General features: G+C 40.9%; 1 protein-coding gene across 8 annotated transcripts in view; it reads right to left on the bottom strand.

Annotated features, from left to right (window-relative positions):
• The window catches only part of TNS3 (tensin 3), a 204,411-nt gene extending 183,980 nt beyond the window's left edge, over window positions 1-20,431 (bottom strand). For 3 of the 8 annotated variants that reach the window (XM_072924225.1, XM_072924226.1, XM_072924227.1), the window contains exons 1-2: window positions 20,200-20,431; window positions 6,907-6,951 (exon numbers count right to left, since the gene is read on the bottom strand). In XM_072924225.1, the coding sequence (XP_072780326.1) occupies window positions 6,907-6,951; window positions 20,200-20,255 (101 nt within the window). In that variant the 5' untranslated portion in view covers window positions 20,256-20,431. Of the gene's footprint in view, window positions 1-6,906; window positions 6,952-19,727; window positions 19,865-20,199 lie in introns of those variants that run through there. The other 5 variants (XM_072924239.1, XM_072924240.1, XM_072924228.1 and 2 more) reach the window with 4 other exon arrangements.
• Between the last annotated feature and the right edge of the window lie 4,667 nt (window positions 20,432-25,098).

The raw sequence follows: 25,098 nt of genomic DNA, 5'->3' as shown, positions 1-25,098 counted from the left end.
GAAAAATAAAATGAAGAGCATAAGAAAGTTAAAATTCAGATACATCAGGCATCTACCCTCAAAATGTTGCCAGCTAACTGGGTTTTTTTAAATCATCTTACACTTAGAATCTCCAAAAAAAATCTTTTTCCCACTGCAGATGAATTCTTGCAGGTACACAAACACATTGAGTTTACATGTTTCCTCTCTCTATCTTGACAGTCCCTAATGAGATTGTTTCCAGAAGCAACAAAGGGCTGCAGCAATGCATGACCTAACCCTCTTGTGGCATAATGCAGCTACAAGGCCAAATACCAAAGAGCTACCAAGAGTTCTCTTGTAGTGATTTCTGATGTGGTAAGAATCAGATATTAAAAACAACAAAAACAAACAAAACAATAATTTAAAACAAAAATCACAAAAAAACCCAACTAGGAAATCAACAAAGGAAACAACTAGGAACAATCTAAAAAGGAATAACCAGGAAATTTATCAAACTCTGCAGAGAAAGGAGAGAAAGCAAAAGAAGAGGTCAGACCTGCACTAGAGAAAGGACAGACAGAAGCAGCTATGTGTCAGAACATTGGTCAGAAGAAAAACAGCTGAGAGGACTGAAGATGTACGTCACTAAATCAGTCACTCAGAAGTTGACAAAATATTACTGATACTAATGAAGTGAATATTTTTACCCATTTAATTTAGGCTCACAGCTTGAGTTTTCTCTCCTACCCTAACAATCCTGCTTGTGGCAAGTGTGCTACACTAATACATATTTAGTGTAGCACTTCAGGCCGGTAATGTGTGCAGAACAGAAGTGATATCTTACAGATATATCATTTCTACCCACCATCCACCAGAAAAAAAATCAGCATCCAGCATAGAAGTACACAGAGGTAAGGAAGTTGACAGCTGCACACTGCATATATATGTGCATTCAGCAGCTGCTGTACTAAGGAAGCATAAACACTGAAAGTGCATTTATCAAGGAGGTCATCAGTCAGACCATTACATCTTTAAAAGCAGAAGATAACATGCTTTCCAAGTCTGCAGGAAGATCTCATTAAAGGTATTCAGCAGGATGAAGAAATGGCAATCTCAGTTCAGTTTCCTCCTCTCCCCACATGTATCCTTATTTATCTACTTAATTTTAACCAAGGCTATCAACATGGCTTATAAGACCTACTGACAAAGACAGTATTAGGGACTGCATGAAGTCTACCTGGCTGCTATACTTTGAAAGGCTGGAGTCACACTAAGCAAAGAACAGAGTGCACACCAGCATCTGTGGCCAAAACATCCTCACTCAATACCTTCATTCCCCGCACCAAAGCAGGTACTTCAAATTATTCCTCTAGGTCAGAAGCAATGGTATTCCAAACACTCCAGCTCTGGTGTGAAAACAGCTCTAGTTAAGCAATCCCATACAGATTACCATCTGCACTAATGATAGTAACTCATATTGAAAACAACACTCCATGTGTATGCCTGGAATTATTTCCTTATCTATTTCCTCTTTTTATTTTTATTTTAGACTATTCCAAACAGTAATCTAAACCAACATATTTTACATAACAACTTAAAATAGAAACATTTTTTGCATTTCATTAAACCCAAGGACTCCAAATTTTTTGCTTACAAAATTTTTTATTCAGTAATTTAGGAAGCAGGAGCGAACTTCATGTGGAAAACTAAAATCTCCATTGTGCACTTTTGGGTAAAGCTAATTTCCTTCATAACATCTAGTTTCACTTTTTCCTGCTCTTTTACTGAAGCTTTGACAATTTTTTTTCCATCAAGTTATAATGAACCATTTTCAGGAAACAGAATCTAAATAGTATTACACAGACTTCTACAAAAAATTTTATAGGGTAGGTGTCATGGTTTGACATGGGAAGAGAATTTTTTTTTTTTTTTTGGAAGGCAGAGGTCACAGTCAGGGCTCAGGTTTGGATATTGACACTTGGGGTGACCAACTGAAGGTGGACACGCCTCTGAGAACACAGAGGGGTTAAAAGCGGAATTCCCAGGAGGTCATCGCAAGGTACAGACCTCCCCCCCCTCCCCCCCCCCAGCCCGGGCTGGGTGGGGGAGGGGAGCCATGCGGCCTGCAGAGGTAGGCCAGGGGGTGAAGGATCGGAACCGAGCTGGGCCAGCTCTTTCAGATGGAAGGGTGGAGAACATCTGGGATGTCTTTGTTCCCCCCCCTCCCCCAAGCTAGAGGGAAAAGAGATAGAGAGCCAGCAGACACCTGGAAGTTTGCCGGCAGAGGAGAAGGAGAAGCGGGGGGAAGATGCCCAGCGTGGGAGACTGGAGACAGAGTCCTGGGCTGAGATTTCAGCCGTCTGGGGAGTCTGGGAATTTTAACTCTTTCCTGTGAAATGAAGGCTTTATGAAATATTACTCCTCCACAATTTGAAGGAAAGAGACAGCCTGGGACCTCAGATGTTCAGAGAAGAAGGTTGGGGGGAGATGATGGAGTGGCTTTTGGCTGGACTCTGCTTGTTTACCATAGACTGAACCACTCCTTCTTCCAAGAGGGACTGCAATTTAGGGGGATGCACTGGTGAGCCAAGAGACCTTCAGCAACTACCAGTTCTGGAATGGACAGAGAGAGAGCTGAGGAGGGTGTGAAGATGCCCTCCATCTTCAGAGAAGAAGAGAATGTGATCTCTGTCCTTGGACCCTCGGCCCCAGGGGAAAATGGGGGGGGACTCTAGTCCCAAAATGCGACACTGGACTGTTGTTCCTGGTGGTCCTTGGCAAAGCATCCTTAAAGGGGCCCTATAAGCAGTCTCTGTCCATGCCCGGTGGTGAGAGCACTGTGACATGGAGAGGAGAGCGTCACACTGGCTGGTGTGTCTGGGCAGTGCTACGTGTGACATGGAAACACAAGAGGTGGCAGCTGTGTTTCCTGGGGGTCTGTGGTGCAAGGGGGACTCCTCTCTTCCCCGATGGACTCAGTATTGATTATATTGAAGGGTGAAAACTTGATTAAGGATCTAAATGGGTCTCGCTGTGGTTTGTTGGAGTTGGGTGGTGGGAGGAGGAATGTTTTGGAAGGTTTTCATTTTGAATTTTGTGTGTGTTTTTTTCTTTTTCTTCCCCTTTATATTATTAGTAGTAGTGTAATAAAGTCTTTCCTTTGTTATTAAGTTTGGCCTGCTTTGCTCTGTTCTCGATCGCGTTTCACAGCATTTGATTGGTAGGTTGCATTTTCATGGGGCGCTGGCATTGTGCTAGTGTCAAACCATCACAGTAGGTGTCACTCCAAAAATCAGAAATGTTTACTCAATAATCCTGCTTTGGATGCAAATTCTTTACTTTCACTAAAGAGCAGACAACTTGTGGTTAGTCATTTATTTTGTATTTTTCCTGGTGTTACTGTGTGGTCTTTGAAAACACAAGCTGATGAAAAACACTCTGCTTGGAACTGTAGGTTTTGCATACCTTCTGGGTTTGTTTTTTTTATTTTTGATAATACAAGATTGGTGGTTGCAACCATTGAATACAAGTGTTTCTCGTTAAAGCAGTATATTGGATCAAAGCCTTGATCATATTCCCTTATTGCTACTAACCACAGATAATATACAGAACCCACACTCACCACCTAAGCAAATCAGAGGAAACTTTGAGATAGTGAAGGTACTAGGTAGGTTTGTATTTTTACTGAAGAACATGAATGACACACACAAAAAAAAAACCCCAAACAAACAAAAACCAGCAAGCACTATTGTCAAAACTTCCTAGTTAAAACTATCATTTATATTACAACAACATTTTCATGATGCACAATGAGTTTTAAAAATGCTAAGGAGGAATAAGTGTTCGCCTGATGGTAACAGACACATTGCTGCTCACTGTGACAAACAGCAAAATAAGGCTCCTCTTCCAATCTGCACACTGCTTCCAGCTCTAAACAGCCTTTACACTCTGGTACACCAATCAGTAAAAGTAGGCTGTTCAGGCTTTGGCAGACATGCTGAGCACAAGATGCAATCACACTCTGCCATAAAGGGAAAGCACTTGCCATGTCAGCTTCAACCTTACCTCTATTTGAGAAAGCAAATGTTAAGAAATATTTAGCAGCAAAGTGTACCCTGTTATGGTAAAAGAATGCATCAATAGCAAGCTAATAACCATAATTATATCTATTTCTGCTGAACCTCAGATTTTTATATATAAAATAATTTTAGTTAAGTTAACCTTAACCCCACCTTATTAATAATTGTTTTCACAGTCACCAGTCATAGGCTGGAGATGGGATAACACCCTTGCCTGACTGTCCCAATGGTCTCTACCTTTTCAGTTAGTTACCTATTCTCATTCAAATGTTTACCTCTAGCAAGAGTACAAGAAAATAGCTGTCTTGACAAATTTCATCAATTTAGGTCACTGACGAATGCAGGCTGCAACCAACTGGGATCACTCTATGTTCTCATCCAACTACAAAAATATTTGTTGCGACTGGACTGAGGCTTGGAACCTCAATTCCTCTCCTCTACCATATGAATGAACCAGAATAATGTAAGATGGCATAAGTACAAGGATCACATTCAGCTACAAGACCTAAAGCTCTTGTGGAAAAGGAAATCAAACACAAGAGACATTTATGGAGTTATTATACATGAGCGGCTCTGTAGCTGATTAACCTGGACACTCACCCAAGGACAAATAGTTAAACTATTACATCAAGAAAATTAAGCAAAATGCAACTGTTGCTTAACTCAACTAATCTGCTCTTTTCTTTTGGCTCAAAAAACTACACTCTTTAAATTTCTAAATAGCTATCCTAGTTATTTCTCTGGCACTAAAATCAGGATCTCTTATCACAGCAAGTAAAGAAAAACTCACCCAGACACATTATTAACTTGATTTTCATGATCCTTGTCAAAGGCCCAAAGTATCCACTTGAAACACCAACTTATTCCTTCTACCAACAACAAAGCTCCACAAACCCTTATTCTTATCAAATACTCTCCAATCTTATCAGTATCACTTCATCAGGGATCTATGGTTTCCATCCACATCTGTAGCACCAAGAGTACTTTCATATTGGCACACTGGAAAAGTACGCTGCTTTTTTACTCTTTTCTCAGAAAACAAGTTTCCTTTAAAGCCTTCATAACTTCTAATTTATCATAGGATAAATTTTTTTTTTTCTTGCACTTTTAGAGGGTTTCATTCATTATCAGAGCAGTTACTACTCCTTCTGCCCCACAGGAAAAAAAAACAGAAAGCACTTCTAGAATAGATTCTTCAAACAAAGTAATTTTCTAAATCACAGCAATTTACAAAAGCAATAGTCACATGACACACTTGCCAAAATCTGAAATTTCATGGAAATTAATAATAAAAAGCATGTGAGACCACAGAATGCTTATTTAAAAGGCTTAGTTAGTTTTGACATCCAATTATTTTGGTAACATTTTAATTACTACAGAGTATATCAATATTGTAGTGTATCAATATTGCTGTTGAAATCAACTAAAACTTCTGAAGCATCTTTATTGCCTGGACATGTTTGTTTGCAGGTCTGTTGACAAGGCAGATGTGCAGGCTGGTATTTTTATAAACGTTGTGAAGGGAAAGCACAAATATTGTTTTCTCAAAACCTGAGGTGTGTCTGCAATCATCTGTTAATGAAGACGTAATCTTTCAAAAAAAAGCTACCAAGTCTCAGTCCAGCCAAAAGTATTAGCACGTCTTCATCACTCCACAGATTTCACCCAAAAAGCCATATGGTTAGAGGTTTTACTATTTCAAAATATTTTTATCTGGCAAAGTATACTTCTTAACAAGCAGCAAGCCATTTGACAAAACTAAGCAACTAAGAACAAGCAGAGATTCTTCAGTATTGGGAAAACACCATCTACAAGTGTACAGTTAGCTATTCAAGATTTGTATGTTGACTGTTGGAAAGGATAGATAAATATAATTGCCTGGCAAAAGATTTACAGTAGTACAACCAGGATGAAAACAATCCCCCCTACTGGCTGAACAATGCCCTTACCTACAGATAGATCCAAAAGTCAAATGGACTGTTCCATCTCAACCCCCAAAATGTATGGTTCATCCCACACCTGTAACCCTCCCCTGAAACATCAAATATCTGTAACCCCATTGGCCCAAGTCTTGTTCCAGCCCACCTTGAAGCCCCCTGATAAGGGGTCTCCGAGGGGCCAGAAGCCCTCTTGGAACTTCCCCCCTCTTGGAACTTCCACCCTCTCCTAGAGCATCCTCTCTACCCCTTGTCTCTCCCCTCCCCCATCCCTCAGGCCTTGCCATGTGCTGTGTCTGGCAGCTCCAAGCAAGACCTTTCACCATCCCTAATAAACCTTATCTTCTAAGAGCAGCCTTCAGAGATCTCTCGTCTCCATTCATCAAAGCCGTCCTGGAGCACAGCGTTCCCTACAGTTGACCTTTTAGAATTACGTGACTTTCTTCGTATAATGCAGTTTAGGGCAGGAAAACTTGTAAAATTTTTCAGCTGTCAGTATATATCAACACAGGCCCTGCCCTTTCCCTTACAGCAAAAGCAGAATTTCCAAACAATAACTCACTTTCCTACAAACACATGTAAGGAGATTGAGCAAACTATAGTCAGAATACACTTTGTTCTCTCAAGCAAGTGTACGGAAGAGAAAGGGGAAAAGAGAGACCGGCCTCTTCATAATGTTCTTTCAGCAAAATTTACAATGCCTTAATGTTGCCAAACAAACCTAACAGCCAGAGAGCCTAGTGACTACATGCTTGTTTTGTCTGTTAATTTTCACTCCACAAGATTGTAAGGCAGTAAAATTTTTTATAAGCTGCAACTCTCAGCAGTAGAGAAACCACAAGGAATGCACAGATTTGACTACATTCTTCCAAGTTAAAAGGATTACTTCGGAAACAACAGCATATAAAATATGTGATGAGTGAACATACCTCAGTTTGTCCACTAGCCAATTCTCCAGATGGATTGTTGTGAGCCTGTTTTAAATAAAGAGTTGCTTCAATTAGTGAAATATTACTAACTGACAGGGCAAATTCCAAAACTATTTCACTAGAATTAGAAGCCTTTTTCCCCTCACTAAAACAATTTTTAAATAGTACTTAACCCCTACACAGCCACATAGTTATGCTCTAAGTACATACATTTCTCCTCTGTACCTCAAAAAAACAGTTAAGTGAGAAATAAAAATATTTACCAAAGCATCTGAAAAAGCTTCCCAATCTTATTAGCAGAGCTGAAGGAAACATTTTATTTCAGACCTGTATCAGATCCTACTAGGTCTGAAGTTTTTTACAGGGGGCAGAAGGAAGAGTGGCAGCACAGGGGGAAATGTGTAAAGGAAAGCAAAATGCCAGACAGCTGTTCAAACCAATGTTAGGTTCAGCTTAAGTTCAATGCACAACCTGTTATTACAATGACTGCAACTGCCACCTTCCCCTGCCTGCAATTAACTGTCCACCTTTTCCAGTTATTCTTCCACCACCTTGAACAACCATAGTTCACCATGGTGAACCCAAAACTCCAACCTGTCTCCACGTCCTCCATACAGTCACAAACATACTGTGTTTATATATGATAACAGCTTGAACTCTGGAAATCAGAATTTACTGCTAATAGAACACATCAATACCAGCACAGAAATTTTTAACAAAGAAATAACATTTTCAAGCAAATAAAGGATAAAGTATTTTTCTTAGAATAAGTGATAAAATTCTTTTTAATTAAGAATTAAGTTAAGCCAAAACAAATTCTGCAATTTTATAACCTGAACTACTCTATTCTATTCACCCAACCATGATAAATTAATCTTTTCCATGCAAAACATGCACATATACACAATCTATTAATTGTATAATTCCTGTACCACAAAATATAGATGCTCTTTTTGCTCTTACTGTTTGCAGGTGTTGTGAGTACAGACAGAGGTCTTCAGACTAAATACGCTTTCTCATAGTAACACCCTGCAGAAAATTTATTATCTCTCTATTACGCTGCCTCTTGAAGGATGGCTGTGTTTAACTGTCTCTCTGTGACTGAATGTGCTTTGTGAAAAGGAGAGAACCCCTTACAGACTTCTTGGTTTATGTGAAGCATCCTCCAAACATCAGGCTGCCTGAACTGAGACTCAATGTTGCAATAAGCTCAGTCTCAGGAAAGCAAGATAATCCTACAAGGTCATCTAAGTGAAAACTTCTAGCAGAATCAGATGACCTGGATTTTAGACTCATAGTTGTCCAACTCATGCCATCATTTCCAAGCATTCCAGTCAGCATAAGCTTGCATAGCTTATCATCTACTGCAATGCTTACTTGCATCATGACCTATGCTAAGACTTCCTCTTCACCACTGACTGACCTATCTAAATCTAGAAGCAAATACTTCCACAGAGACAGCAACAAAAAATTATCCTCCGAGGTCCCCCAAAGGTCCTCCTATAATAAGTGCCAGTATCTAACTAACACAATCCTCAAAAACAAAAAAAAATTTACAGGTATTGCAGTTTATGTTCTTTGACTCACTCAACTTGCTTTAGTCATCAGCTTCTTTTCTTAAAGAGACATTTGTTAAGAAAGCAATTCAATTACTAGAAACCACTTACTGCTCCTGAAAAATGGTAGCAGATGGCAGAATTGTCAATTCTTTTAATTTTTTTAACACTACTATATCACCCAAGGTCTCTCAAACACAAAAAAAAACCCAAAAAAACCACCCATGCTTTATTCAGTTTACTCAACTTTAACCCCAAATACACAATCTGCTGTTAGAAGAGGCCCAGCTACCAGCAGGTGACAGTCCCTGTGAGTTCAGGAGTTTTCAACTGCCCCTGCTTTGTTTTAAAAAGGGTGTGGTGGGTGAGAAGAGTGCTTAATATTCCTTCCTTAGGACCCCAATGCACCTAGAATGAGCCACAAACTACAAAAGCATCAAGGTAAATCATCTAATCAAAGCTGGAGAGACTACATTTATTCATCCTAGACACGGCCTTTGTCAAACACATTTCTGAACAAAATTCTGCGAGATCTTAAAATAATCAAAGTGTGATCCCAGTCCAAAGCAAACTCCTAAAAATCTCTAAATGTAGAAGCAACACTGGGGGAAATTCCACTAAAAAAATCTATAAGCGTATGCCAGGACTCTGGCTCATGTGCTGCTAGTTTGTATCTTAGTAAGAAATAAATACCCTCAGAGAGATGAAACGTTCCAAATTACACATGCACACATAAAAAGCTTTTGAAAATATCTTCTAGGGTGGGGAAAAGGTAAGGGATTAAATCTCCCCGTAACCCGATGAGTGCTATCTTATCTGCAGGATAAGCACCCAAGCAGAATTATGAAAAAATACACTGCAAAGAAAATCCTCATTCTTTTGGAAAATCTTGACTTATAAAACAGCAACTTGAGAGGAGGCAGGGCAATACACGTTCAACAGAGAACAAGCTTAACTGTCTTCAAGATGTTTGGTTGAGAAGCAGAGTATAAATTTTGCTATCACCAGCCCCTTGTCTATGTATATGATCCCTTCTACCCACATTTAAGAGGTCTGAATTTGAAATAAACAAGAAAAACATATTCATGAGAGTGAACTATTATAGATTGTCAATAAATAAAATTTTCCTAAACTCACTAAAGTTTCTACACAGTAACCAAATATTACAGAGGCAGCTCCAAGTGCTACTGAGCAATTTTACTTCCCTCGCCCTGCAGAATACGTGATGTTGTTCTGGACAATTAGTGTCAATTTCTTCAAGACTTGTAGCTTAGGAGTTGTGCAGTTCTGCTTCCCATCTACATTCTTCTTGCATTCCCTATATCTAGTCTGGAACTCCGTGTCAGCAGACAGAGAAATGTCTTCCAGCAGGCAAGAATGAACAATATCTTCCCAATTACAGAGTCATGTGTGGGCTATAAGCAATTTTCCAAACATAAAAGGAACGAGGGAATTTGCTATCCCTATATTAGCAAGCTAAAACAAGCCAACCTGAAGATGGAAAAGATCAAAGTGTCTAAGTCACCCCAAAATTAATCCCCTTCAGGAATGTTCACTACCTCCCATCCACATATACTATATCCCTCTAGTCCCTCCCAGAGCAAAAAGTTAAAGTCTTTGAAATTCGAATGATCACCCAGAATGCTGTCATGGTTTGAAACTGGCCAAAAGCCAGGCACCCATGGAAGTCACTCACTCACCCTCCGGGTTCATGAGCTGAGAAGACACTCCAAGGGCAAAACAGATTCAACTTAGAGGTAGAAAGTAAATTTATTATTAACAAAATCAGAGGAGGAAAATGAGAAACAAAATAAGCCCTTAAAACCACTCTTTTTTCCCCTAATGCCTTTCTCCTTCCCATCGACAGTGCACAGAGACAGGGGGCAGAGGTTTTGGTCAGTTCATAACCTCAGATCTTCTTCCACTGCACAGGGAGAGAAGTCCTTCCCCTGTGAGACCATGGGGTTCCTTCTCATGGGACACAGCTCTCCATTAACTTCTCCAGTGTGGATCCAATCTCGTGAGCAGCAGTATTCCCAAAACCACTGCAACATGAGTCCCTCCCACAGACAAACAGTCCTCCCAAAACTGCTGCAGTGTGGATCAGTTTTCCACAGGGCACAGCCCTCCAAGGACAGGCTGCTCCATCCTGGAAGCAGGGAACCCCTCTCTCCATCGGGTCTCCCACTGGACTGCAGCTTCCTCCAAACATTCACCCGCACCAGCATGAGCACCTCCCCGAGAGGCACAACCAGGACAACTGGATCTTTTATATGAAGTGTTAATTCAACGAGCGGCTGCCTTCTTCACAAATGACCACAAGCCATTAGAAAACAATTCTCAAATATTTTTCTGATTATTTATCAGTTCCTTCTAGCAACACGTGATCTTGCACTGCATGATCATTTACTATTTTGAACTTTTAGTCTTAAACTAGACTGAGAATCAATGCTTCAGTCCTGGGTTTCCGCAGAAGTACTGTTCTGTACTTGCAGATTCAAGATCTCACAGCTGAACACAGCCACTCTTTCCCAATTAGCCCCCAAATCCTCTTTCTTGGTAAAGTGGTATATCATCTCCTGAAGACCATAATGAAAGCTGGAGTGCCTCATTAAGTAGTCTCCAGCTTTCAGTAAAGGTCAGCTTGTTGATACATTTTATTATCCTAACATACAAAGACAACATTCTCTTTTCAGGGCAGAATGAGCATCTGCATTTCAAAATAAAATAGAGTAGCAGCATGTATACACACAGGGAACAATCAAAGTGTTTCAATGACATAGAATTAAAAAGTTAAAACTGCAATTTTTAAAAATTTTTCTTCAAATTATCTTTACACAACAGACAGAGCAGGTATTAAACAAAAGAATACTCCCCACAAAAACCAAAAGATTTTGACATGCTACTCTTGCACTTCCTGGGGAATTGAGTTTTAAGTAGCTTCTGGCATAATTCCTCTAGAGGTTCATTTCCTAGATGGAGCTATAAATTTCATGATGCACTTTATCAATGCTAACAATAAAACTATTGTGCTTCAGCAAAACTACTCCTTGGAGAAAAGTCCAGTGCTTATCAAGGCTGGGGAAGAGGGGAAAAAACATCACAAATTAAGCACATTCCAGAAAGCAGTACAGAAGTCAAAGCAAAATATTATACTGAAAAGGCAGAATTTTTAATCTGCAAATGGCAAGAACTCTAAGCAAGAATATTAAGTGTCAAGCCAGAATTAAAACTATTTCCTCCTCTGCCCCATCATTAAGTGTCTTGAAACACATACATCATTTTATATAGACAGATAAATCTTAACATAAGATTCAAGCTTACACATTTAAATATACTTTTGGAAGGCAGGCAGGCAAAGGAGCAGCAGGGCAGCACTAAAATATTTTATGTAACCACAGTATATAAGACAGAAAGAAATTAGACAAAAAGAATACTAGCATCCATAAACTGTTGCAGAACAAAAAAAGCCTTCAAAATAACACAGAACAGCTAGAATCAACTGTAGCAAGGCCACTGCTGAATACCTGCTGAAAGGGAATACCTGCAAAGTTACAAAAAGCACAGAATTGTCAGTCATTTGTTTCCACAGTCATAAAGAAAGTATGTAAGACTTGCCCATATTTATGTGCTTTATTTTACTTATAGATTGAAGATGTACTTCTAAAACATGAATATGGCTGATATTTGAAAGCCAGTTTTATTTCAACAAACCCTACTCAAAGAGCAAGAGCTGCTATAATAGGATAGTGGGTGGTTTTTAGATGCTTATAACATTACAGATCAAATAAAATCCAATATTGGGGCTAGACCAGAGCCCCAGTAGAGGACAGAGAGAAATTTCAGGAAATAGTCTAATAACAATCTCAGTGGTTGAACTGAAATCTACTAATCCAAACATTCATTACTTAAAATCCAGTCTACTACTAAAATAACCCCTACATTTTCACCCCAGAGTTTGATCCTAAACACTCTAATCTATTGAATTTGCCACTAGAAATGCCAGGTTTCCCAGAACCTGCAATAATAGGTTGTAATTGACTTTTCATCTTCCAAATCAAATCCATCTCAATTGAAAATAAAAACAGTGCGAAAGACGAGTGTGGCTGATAACTGCAAAAATAATTGAATGACTGAAAAAAAAGATAGCATGCCTCAGAAATTATTTATTTCCAACTTAGTGAAATATTTTGTATTCTTAAAGGAAGTGTCTTAAGATGTTTTTCAAGCACAAATTAAATTGATTACATACTAAAATCAACAGCAATTAATCAAACCATAGACCCAGGTTCTCATTTCTTGACCATTACAACAGTGTACGTGTTTATTAGCTATAATCAGGTATCAACACATTCATCAAAGCCAGTGGGAACAGTTTGTTACGAAAATCCATGCAGCTAAAGTTTCTTCATGTATATATAATAAATTAAAAACCAGCAAATCACCCATAACCTGACAGATATACAATATCAACAATTTGTTTAAAATTATATTTCAATTGCAAACATGACAGGAAAGTCCACCAGGTAAACAAAACCTTGCACATATTCACAGAAAATCAGATGTTCCCAGAAGTACACAATACCCATAAAGATATTCTTTATAGCTACTATTTCCAGGACACTGACTGTTAAAAAAGTATCCTGTAACAAGTCACTATCATCCATTCATCAAAAGCTTGCATGCACAAAAGCTGTATTTCCATGACTAACTCATTTACAGTTACGGTAAAAATCACACCAGACTTTGGAACACACATCATGTCTCCCTCTCCACTAGCTCCGTGAGAGGCAGAAAACAAGGATGCCCATAATGTGGTACAGAATCCAATACTGCTAAAGCTAGGCATTACAAACCATCCAGCTCTGGAAGAAATCTCAAATGGAGTAATCCACTAATTTGTGGTTGGTATAAAACAGTCAGGAATGCCTGACCTGAGCACATCTCAGTCTCTTCTGTTACAGCAATTGCTCTTCGTACTAAAGCACTGAAGCAGTAAGGGGATAAATCTACATGTACAGCATACTAAGAGGCATACTGAAAGACCTCTAAGCCATTACACTGTCCTCTGATGTGGAAGGCTCACCTTCAAGCTCCTTTTCACCTTTTCTTCCTGACTGCAGATAAGCACTCCAAACACAGTGTTGTGGTATCTGTCTTTTCTTGGCTCTCTGAATAGTGGATTATTTACCACAGAGGTCTAGTCTCAGATTCCAACACCAATTTTAACCCCCTTCTTCACAGTGGGCTGGCCTCAATTCCCCCTCTGTTGCTAAACTACCAACTTACCTCTCTAACAGCAGCAAGCTATCTCTGCTAACCATTATAAACACAGCCACAGCCCTGACACAGGAAAAAAACTCAGTGTATCAGAGGATTGAGCTACTGACACTACTGCTGCCAGAGGATTGGAGAAGGAGGATGCAGCCACTTATGCAAGGACAAGAAGCAACAGCAGCATCCTGACACTGACCAGCAGCATGAAGGAAGGTGCAGAATGCAGAACACAGCTCTCCGGGCCCTCCTCATCCTTGCCAGTGAACAGGTGGCAAGCCAGATCAAAGTGTTCTCTGGGTCACTTTCTGTCGGAACTCAAAATGTCCCTCAGACATTTTTGGATGGTCTAGGTCCAGGTCAGAAGCATTTGAGACTCTGGCAAGCAGCTGGAAACAGCTGTGATTTTGGATTTGAACCATGGAACGATTTACCAACCTTGCAGGAAGAACAAGAAGTCACAAAAGTTTAGATATTATAGTAGAAGTAGTCACGAAGTAGAGGGAAGAATTTTTGAGTGCTGTACAGGCGGGTTTTAGGTCTTGTACAAGGGGGTCAGAGGTTTTAAGATGGAGAGATTTGGGCCTGCCCTGTCCTCCCTCTTTCTTCTTCCTTACCTCCATGATCTTGGTGATGCTGGCACTCACAGATTGGTTTAAAGTAGAAGGGCATCATTTAATATAGGTAATAGGCATTGGGGAAAAACGATAACCATTTAACACGTAATGTATCATACAAAAGATGGCACCAGCCCTGGGTGGGGGGAGAGAAGAAGAAGTTGGGAGTCAGAAAGGATGTCAGGGTGTGCGTGTGCCTTTGCCTGAGCAGCTGAGCAGATCGCAGCAGCTCAAGAAGAAAATCTTTTAGATAACATGCAATAAACTACCTTGAGACCGGGCAACAGAAGACTACTGAGTCTTTCTTTGAAAGCATGAGTTGGAGGAGAGACTTTTCCACCACACGGAGCCACCCCTGACCTAGAGGTGAGCTCCGGCAACTTTCAACTGCAGCAACTTGCTTAATCACTAAACCAAGAGATACGGAAACCTGAGTGCACAAAATAAGGCCCCAAAATGCACTAACTGAGATTAATAAAGATGATTAGGACATAAAAATGTCCTATTTTGGCTACCAAGAAGTCTTGCAAAAATCTGACGTTTTTGTCTGCCAAAAGATAAAAGGTGCATATGGCATAAAGAAACACTGATATAGAAAATATTTCAGCAGAGACTCTGGTATCCGACAAGGCAATATTACACAAATATAAATATCCTTCATCAAATTAGACACTAGTGATTTCTTTTTACCTTATCTCCTCAAAAGAATTTTAGTAGTACTAGCTGCAAAAAAAGAACAAGTACAGAAAGACCTACGAAAGAAGGAAAGCCACCCATTTTACTTCAACTAAAAAGAAGCTGTAAATACAGTTCTTCTACTGATCAACGATAATGTGCTTACAAAGCATAGAATCTGAGACATGGTATGCAAGGTAGTACGGTACATTGAAAATTTTGTATATGGTCTAATGTACATTCTTCCTTGTATTGAAAATAGCTCAAACTCACATCACAGATTACATAGTTTCCTCAAATAAAATTATATTTCAAGAAAAACCATAATACAGCATTTTAATTGAAAGTAAAATCAGATGTCTACAATCACCTTTTCAGTCCATCTGCAAGCATATAGATTTGACTAAATGGAGAGGAAAAAGGATGCCCTCTACTCTGCTTTTGTTTGTTTCGTGGTCAAGGCTTAAAAGATATCATTACCAAAGTCTTGTTTTTTCAGTAATTTAATGCAAGACCAAAAGTTAAAAAGCTAAGCTCTACAGGTTTATCCTGAATATATAAAACCTAACAGACTGTTCTCCAAACACCACCAATCTTTTTCTTATTCCCCAAATCACAAATAAATACATTCCTAAATGGATTCACATCCTCTTTCTGCCATCCCCAAAGTTAAGAGAGTGTCTGAGCAGCTCACGGAACTACAAAGATATAACAGTATCTTCCCTTCCTCCGTCTCTGAGGCTGCTTAGCTTCCTCACATCCTTTTCAGTAGATGTACACTGAAAGCAGGCTGCATCAACACATCTGTCCATTACACTGCTGCACATCAATCTGCCACCTTATGCCTCAAGCAATTAATTATCTCAATTCTGTTATCACACAGGCCTGTACCTGCAGGGTAATTAGATAGTAGCATGGTGGGGTAGGCAAGATGAGAGAGGGAGTAGTGAGCAAAGGCAAAAAGAAAGGTGGACACCTAATCCCTGTGAAGCAAGGCAATGTTAATTTCCTGTCACTGGCAGATCACTACAACAGACCCTGCAGACCAAAAATTCTGGCTTAATATATCAAGCACAGAAAAGCTATATGCTTTTCCAGAGGTTAACAAATCATGAGTATGCAAATCCAGTTATATTCTTAAGTTGTGAAAAAAATAGCAACTTTAAAAGCAATTACATTGTGAAACACATCAGTACAGAAGATGACCAAATCAAGTGTGGAAAAAAGTGTGAGGGGGCACTTACATGGATTAAGTGTATTACCATTATCACTGCAGACTTCCTCACACTACCATAAATGTAAGAAAACCTCAGACCTACCTCATGGTGATAGTGACTTGTTATAGGATACTTTTCTAAACAGTCAGTGTCAGGGAAATAGTAGTAGTAGCTATAAAGAATATCTTTGTGGGTATTGTGTACTTCTGGGAACATCTGATTTTCTGAAAATATGTGCTAGGTTTTGTTTACCTGGTGGACTTTCCTGTCATGTTTGCAATTGAAATATAATTTTTAACAAATTGTTGATATTGTACATATTTTATCAGAAACAGCAGCCTGCTCTATCCTTCGGTGTAAAATAATATATTGTAGGCTGTTTCTCTAAAACTCAGTTTTTATTCATCATCAAATGGCAGGCTTTGGGGATGCTAGCCTGCCAAAACCTTTAATAGCTTTGACATCTCCCAGATGCTTGCTTTCCCTACCCCTCACTAAAATAATTTGCTGCCAAATACCTGCAAATACTTGCATACCAATCCCTGTTACAGGCCTGCTGTGTAAGAAATAACTAAGCAGGAACCAAACTTAACCTTCAGAGAGGCTATCCAGGCACATGGTTTGCTTCTCACCTTCCACCCACAAAGGTACTAATACCAGGAGAAACAACAGAACAAAATATCCAAAACCCAGCCCAACCAAAAGAAAACTCAAAAAAAAAAATAGGAAAAAACCCCAAAAAACTGAATTGTTCACTCCCTCTGTCCCACCTCTCCTATCACACATCTTCCTTCACAGCTGGAGAATCTCCATCAAGAGGTATTTTCCAAGAGACTCTTCAGCAATAGGTCAAGTTTGTAGCCAATACATAGACTTTCATTATGACATGGTAACTTCTGGTTACTTTCAGTCCTATATTTAAGACAAGATACTTCCAAAATGCAAATTAGTTAATAATCCCCTTCTTCAACTGGCAGCCAGAAAAACACCAGTAGAAATTCTCACCAGGAATAATATGGAACTGTAAGCCCTAAACTTAAATGCTACCAATTCTTAGGTTTCTATAGCATTTTTACTGACTTCTAAAATAATTTCCTTATATTAGTTCTCCTTCATTATACCTGTTCTGCAATTTCAGAACTACTCTATTTTACTTACCATCTCTCTTTTTGTTAAAGAGTATATTTAGGAGACACATGGTAGTTATACTAACAAGGTTTTATCCAAATAAGTGCCACCCATTTCTCAAGAATATCAACTCATTCTCTGTCATTATGGTCACTTCCAGAGAAGGGAAGTCGGACAAAAGAGATTAAAAGACTCTCCATCAGCTTTTTCTAATGCAAAAGAAATTGCTGTATTTTTCCAATATTAGGCATTATTACACCTCTATCTCAGTGGTATCTTCTGATCTGCTAGCTATAGAGGTTATAGTCAGAGGCAGATAACCCTGAGGAATGGACTCACATGCCTCCCTGCAAGCAGCCCAGACAGAAAAAGACCTCTGTTTTGAGTTCTGTGTTTGAGATATAAAAATTTTCTGAATGACCAGAAAACAAGCAAAGGTCAAAGAAGGTTATGCCAATGGTGATGATATCCAAAAATATCACAGCTGTTTTAGTAAAACAAAGTGTAACCTGCACAAAGGTTCTTTGGATTAAATCAGAGATTGCAAGGAACACAGATAAAACTACTTGTGGCAGCTGCTTTCTCTAAATAATCATTTCCAGGGGCACATGCACAATCTGAACTGAAATAGAATGTTTTAACTTAAATCATAGAAAACTCTTGGTAATGCAGCACTGATTCATGAGCACATGTACTTCCAACAAATTACGTGACTAATTAAACCTTCCAATAAACATGAGTTATTAGAAGTAATCAATTTAGTTACACAAAAAAAAGCCAATTCTGCCTATGTAGGAAGAAAAACTCACTACTTTCAAAAACTCAGAGGTTCTCTTTCACAGCTTCAACCTCATCAAAAATCTCATTTGTTTAAGCAAAAGTCCTGCTTAACCTAGACTAACTGTAGTTGTTTCTTTTAAAAATTACCCAACTTAAGACATCTGTAATCAGTCGAAGTTGAGCAGCATACAGAAATTTCCTATCAAATATCATATAAAATATTCCCAAAGCCCTTATAGATTTCACTATTGTTTCATTTCATACCTCGTAGAAAGTAAACACTGCAATTACAAATGTAATGACTACCACCAGGCACTTCTCTACATTAAAAAACAGGAAAGGAAGGAAAGGAAGGAAAGGAAGGAAAGGAAGGAAAGGAAGGAAAGGAAGGAAAGGAAGGAAAGGAAGGAAAGGAAGGAAAGGAAGGAAAGGAAGGAAAGGAAGGAAAGGAAGGAAAGCCCATGCCGTTAAACATATAAGCAGTAATCCAAAATAAAAAATTCAAGTTACAGAATATACTGTAGTTCTCACCTTCTCACCTAATCCTAGACTTGGAAATGAGACTCTTGCTTAACGTGCAACTCCTTAACATTCAGGAGACGACCCGACACGGAGGATCACAGCTGTGGAGCCTGAGCCACCTAGCCTGCACTATTGGCCAGCACCAGTGTCAAAAGCTGTTTAAGACCTTGACGTTTGTCAGAAGACATACAAAGATCCTGAATCTCGGTCCTCAATAAGGTCTATTTATCTAAAAAAAGGGACCAGAAAGCTTCAAGCAGCTGGAAGTTTTAGTCAGTGATGACAAGACACTGCCGACAGTTCAGAAAAGCTGGGCATCGGGAGAGATCTGGGTGGGTACCAAAGACAACACCATTTATCACACATTCCAGCAGATGTGCTGAGGTCTAGGGCAGCCTCAGCAAGGGCTGCCTGTGGACGACGAGCTAAGCGGACCGGGGGCAGGGTGGGGGGCTCCCGCCTCCCGCGGTGGGGGGGTACTGCCCGCTGGCGGACGCACCCCAGCCCCAGACCAGGGGGTCTCCCTGCCTGACAAATCCACAGGTTGAAGAAACTTTCTAAGAGAGAAGCCCGGCCACTACGTTGCTCAGCGCGGAGAGAGCTAGCATGACTACAAAGACATGGGAGGGCCTTCCCGCCCTCTCGGCAGGAGCTTGCCTGCGGACGGTACGGCCCTCAGCCCCGGCGCCATTCTGCCTTCCCTACGGCGGCGCTCCACCACCTCTACCCTCCCGGTAATATGGACTCCCGAGCACTGTCCCAGTCCCCCTGGACTGTCCGAACCCCCGCCCGGCCCCACCATCGGGAACTGTGCCCTTCCCGCCCTAGCGAGCTCCGGGTCGAGCGCGCGGAGCCCTGGCACCCGGTAGCGGCCACTGTGGGGGCCTCGCATCGCCTCAATCCCCACCACAGCGGCCCCGCGGCCCGCCGAGAGGCCTCCCTCCCCTCTCCGCCGCCGAATCTCCTCCGCCCCACCAGGAACAAAGCCCCGCGCCGCCGCACCGGCTTGGGTGCGTTCTCATTCCCGTGGATCACGACAGCCGACAGTTTACCTCGTTTTCCCGGCTGCACGACAGGACAAGGCGGCTCGGCCGCGGAGCAGGAGCAGGGATTGCCCTCCCCCAGCGCCGCACACACTTGTTTTTATTTCCTGCGCTCCCTCCCGCCGCGAGAAGCCTGCAGCGTATCGATCAAGTCTGCAGAGGAGGCGAGGAAGAGGCGCGTGGCACTGCTCCCGGCTTGGGGCGGGGGGACGTAGGGGCAGCCTAGCCGTGCCTTGCTGCCCCTCACCCCGAAGCGGCGACACCAGCCCCCTCCTCTGGCCTGTTACCTAGCGCCATCTCCCCGCGGCAGCCTGACTGCCTCATTCGGAAGGCTGGTCTGCTTGGGATGGGGGTGGGGGATCTTCAGGTCGGGAGAGCGCCGCCATCCCTAGGACCCTGCATGAATTCGCTTTCCTCCCTGTACCTCGACGGCTTTGAGGTCGAGGCTAGAAGTTGCAGCTCCTGGAACAAGGGCATTTACCTCTCTCTGGGACGGCTTGCTGTGGCTGCCGGTAGAGGAGTGAGGCTCAGACCCATGAGCAGCTACGTGAAAAGCGGCCACAGTAAGGAAGCCAAAATCAATTGGCTGCGGAGAGGTCTGCACCTGTTAGTTTCTCAGCACAGCACCAGAGATGCAAAGATGATCCCTAAAATCACTGCTTAGATGCTGCGTAAGGCTGTAGATTCCCTGTGTACATATGTTCATGCAGGTACGGGTCTTTACTACACTGATATTTATGTTATTTACACACCAAGAATTACCTCTCCTTTGAAGTAACTCAAGAAAGTGCAGTTCCACACCTGGAGTTTCTGCAGGACATACACACACGGCACTGTTCTCTGTACCTGCTGGTTCACAGCTACTTCCACTTGCATAAGGATTAACTTCCATGACATAACGCAGCCAAAGAACAGGGCAGGGAAGTAGTATTACTACAAGTACTACTGTCCTTTTGCTCCACATTTCAGAAAGCAGAGAGGTTTTACTCCAGCTGCAAAAAAATGAGAGTTCATATCTTTCCTTTGGTGTAGAATTTCACCCCCAAAGGCACCCTGGAATTTAGCTAAAATGGGTATAACTTGAGGCCATTCCTTGCGCATATATATATATATAGTTAATCAAATATTAACTGAAGCAAAATGGAACTTAATAGGATGGGATTTGCTACCACACACCACACTGTCAGATGGTAACTGAGGCCTCACTTGAGGTGAATGCATATTACTAGTTACGAAAGGATTTGAGCATGCCTCTTATGACTAGGACCCCACGTAAACATGATGTGGCCTTGTTGTAGCTTGTTCCAGAAACAAGTTCATAGAAGTGATAAGCAATAGTAAACACTTTATTACTCTTACAGGCTAGATTTACAGTCAGCCTATTCTAGCACTAGGCACTTCCTCTGGCTGATTTAGGCAATACAGTGGCTAATATTTACAATTCCGTTGCATTGAGGACATAGGACCACCAAGAAACAGAGATCTCTAGAGATCCCAGACATGGGTTTCAAAGTTCAGTGCTAAGTCTGTTTTTTACAATGCTTCATATTATGGGAATAGGCAAAGTGCCTGCAACACCAACAAAACAAAAGCAGAATTACAATCACCTTCTGGCTTTTAGGCAAAAGTTTCAAAACTTGACCTCCAAGGAAAGAAGGCATAAATTACTATATTTTTTAAAATTTAAACTATCATGATTTTGCACTCTGACACATAGTTTTTAAATTCTTGCACTTAGGCAATATTTCACATATATGCAGATACCAGCTTACAGATGCGCATATTTTACATATGACACTAGCCAAAGAAAAAAGTATTTGTTCACAGTATCTGCAATGTGAAGGCTCAGTGCCAGGAAATTCATTGTGTAGGGGTAATACCACAGTGTTAGCCTAGCATAAATGTTCTTTACATTTTACAGTATGTCTATGGTAAATATTACCTTCTTATATGTTTACAGCTGTAATTATCACCTCTATATTGTGAATTCCTCCCTTCATTGCTTTTTCCTGGGAATGGAGAAGAATGGGAAAGGAGAAAATCTGTATCTGTGTTTTAAAGAGGTTTCAGTGTTTTTGAACTTGCCTAGAGATATTGCCACTGACCACATTAAACTCTCATCTCAGACAAAAATTTGCTGAGTCAAGAAATCTGCTGTGTGCTATGCTAAACTAGCAAAATAGTCTTGTCTTCTATTTTAATGACATCACAAACACTTTTAAATATTCCAAAGAATGGAGTAAGAATAGTTATGGTAGTGATTCATATGTTTTACAGACTTGCCCTGATGTGCTTTATTCTTACTGGTTTCTAGAGAAGCAACCAAATTTGAATAATGTATCAGATGAACAAATAAAGTTTTTATATCAGAAGGAAGAAGGATTGCTTGTTCAGTTATCACTGTGTTAAAACTAACCATCTATTCTTACCAGCAACCAAGAACTTGCTGGTTCTGCAAGTTATGCAGAAATCAGGGCACAGAAAAATGGTTTCAGTCCTATTGCTATTTTGCCTAAATAACACAGACCAGAACAGTAGTCTTTCATGCGCATAAAATACATACAATGATGGCATATGCTATGTTTATAATCACTCATAAGGCATATATATAGATCACACTTGCATCAAGAGCACTTGATAGATACCAAGTTTCCCTTGAGCAAGTCTCCTAAAACTCAGTATACTCTTTCAAACAAGGCTATTTTAATATAAATTTGTAATCTGACTTCAGTGTTAGAGATCACAAAGTAAGTCGCTCAAAATGTTGTAACATAAACAGTAGCATAAGAATTTACAGTGTTTCATAAATGTCTCTCCAGCAGCTCTGTATGCTGGCATGAACAACCATGACTTTTTTTTTTTTTTTTTTTTTGGTAACAAAAAAAGAGTTTTCTGGTGACTGACTGGTTTTATGTCAGCTTTGGGCACTAAATCACCATTTCAGAAATTTTCAAGCTACCACACCAACAGACCATATTTAACCCCACGTTCTATGTTCTAGGAATGAACCCAGCTGACCTATTTTCCATCAGTGACTTACTGGTACAGATGATACATGGTATCTGTGGTGGTTAAAAAACTAATGTTAAATCTGCTGATTTATCAAACACACCCATGATTGTCTTACAAGTGCAGCAATGAAACATCAATCGGCATTAACTGCTGCGTCTCCCCCTGAAATCCACAGGTCAGATTCCCTGTGGAGCCCGGCTAGCTGGGCAGTTGGGGTGAGGTGGGCAGAGGAAAGGGCTTCTCCTTGAATCCCGGGGGGCTTGGAGAAGCTCCCATGTGAGTCCAAAGACGAGCTGGTCCCACAAGCGAAGTAAAGAGGCACTCTCCTCAGGATTAGTTCCAAAGTTTAATGAGGGCCTGGAGAGATCCCAGGCCACATCTGACCTCGAAGGGCATCTAGAGCAAGAGAGAGAGAGTGTCCCTGCCCAGCGCAGACAGATATAGGGGGGCGGGGAAAACCAAACAGCCAATGGGGGAAGGACATGGGAGTGGCTCTCTGGGGGCAAGGCCTCAGAGTGACCACTGAGGAGGGGGTGAGGGAGGAGTCCCAGTTGGGGTCCAGGTACCTGGTGACCCAGGGAGAAGGGTCTGGACAAAGAGGCGTGGTCACCAGGTGATGGACACATCACCTGCGAGGAGACAGGGGGATGGGTTGGGGTTTGATGGACATACAGGTACTGATGGGAAAGCTGGGATGAACCAAACAGATACAAAGAGGGGATATGGAGGGACAAACCATGAGGGGATATACAGTGCAAACACAACTCTACAATTAACCATCTGAAATGTTCAGCTGGTACAAAATCAAAAGAAAAATACAAAATCTCTAAACTGTGAATAACTTAAGTCCATACCAACAGTATGTTGCAGAAAAATCTGTCAGCTATCTGATTCTTATTGGTACTTTGATTCTTTAATAAATAATAGACAAGAACAAGAATCTTGCACAGTATTTACAACATTTTCTTCCTGTACTGGTTTATCATGTTCCTAATAAATTATTACATTTTTGCACATTATCAGCTTACAAGGCAAGCCCTTGTAAATGCATGTCTACATCATCCACTACAAGATAGTATAGGCACGCTGAAAATAATTGTAAAAATCAGGACTATGCAGTTTTAAGGTTGGCTCATTTATATCATTATGATACAATGAGCACTATATGTGTATTCATGTAATCCAATACTTGATGCCCTGTGATACTGTCCAAGACTGAAGCACCAAGATGTTTCCTAGTACCGTCTGAGTAGGAGTTGCCTCTGCGCAGTTTTCCTTTATCTCCTGTTAATAAGCCCATCAATGTCTTGCCACATGACTCAGAGGTAACACTCTCCAGGAGCCAGTTCTGTTTAACAGGTGATTAAGGAAACACCTCGTGACTCAGAATAACATCAGCCCATTGTGAGATGGTCCGCCCAGGGGGAGGAGCTAAGCATTCCCATCTGGATAAATCCGGGGATTTCTAGACAGAGAGGCAGCCTTTCCACAGATTTCCAAGAAGACACAGCAACCACATCTGCCATTCCAAGAGGACTGCAGCCACTCCAATTTGGACTGCTACCAGCATGCTGGCCAAAGGAGTGTCAGGTTGTATTGTGACTTTGTCAGTAGTCTTCCTTTTGTATCATTGCATGTATTTTTGTCTTTTTTCCCTTTTCCCAATAAATTGTATTTCTAACTTAGAGTCTCTCACTAGTTTTGCTTTCAAACCAGAACATATTTTTGGCGCCCAGTGTGGGGCAAGAGGGTACTGAGAAAAGTCGGAATTACAATTTTGTATTGTAGAGGATACCTATTCACTATGATGCTTAGCATGCTTTTCTGGGTCTTATACCTAGCTCTCTATATTTTCCCAAACGTGGGGAATTATCTGGTGATTGTAATGCTCATGTGTAGACAAGGGTATGAGAATTGCTTTATTGATCTATTATGTCTATTGCATTATAACCTCCGAGGCAATGAACATGACTTGGAATATGTACTCAATTCTGTTTGCTTGTCCTAATCTAGGCTGCTACATCTGGGGCCTCAGCAACCACACCTAGCCCCTGGGGGGAGGGGTAAAGATTGATTTTTTCCAACCTTTCAGGTTTGACACAGCAGTTTTTGAAAATGTTAAGTTCCCTCTAGATGCCAAGGACAGCATAATGTTGTTGTTAGTTCTACTTTGTCTTCTCTGCACAGTCTGCAACATGCTTAGGAACAAAACACTACACAGTGTGATGTAGCGTCTTCTTAAGGAAGAGGAAACAAGAAGCAAAGCAGCAGTGTCCGTGTCCATACAGAATGCCACAACAGCATCCATGTCGACGATGACTGTCACACAGGAGGAAGGAACCAAAAGCAAAACAACAGTGTCTGTGTC

This window comes from Taeniopygia guttata, chromosome 2 (genome assembly GCF_048771995.1).
Source record: "Taeniopygia guttata chromosome 2, bTaeGut7.mat, whole genome shotgun sequence".
NCBI lineage: Eukaryota > Metazoa > Chordata > Aves > Passeriformes > Estrildidae > Taeniopygia > Taeniopygia guttata.
Note: the sequence above shows the minus strand (reverse complement) of the source record. Positions and strands in the feature narration are given on the sequence as shown.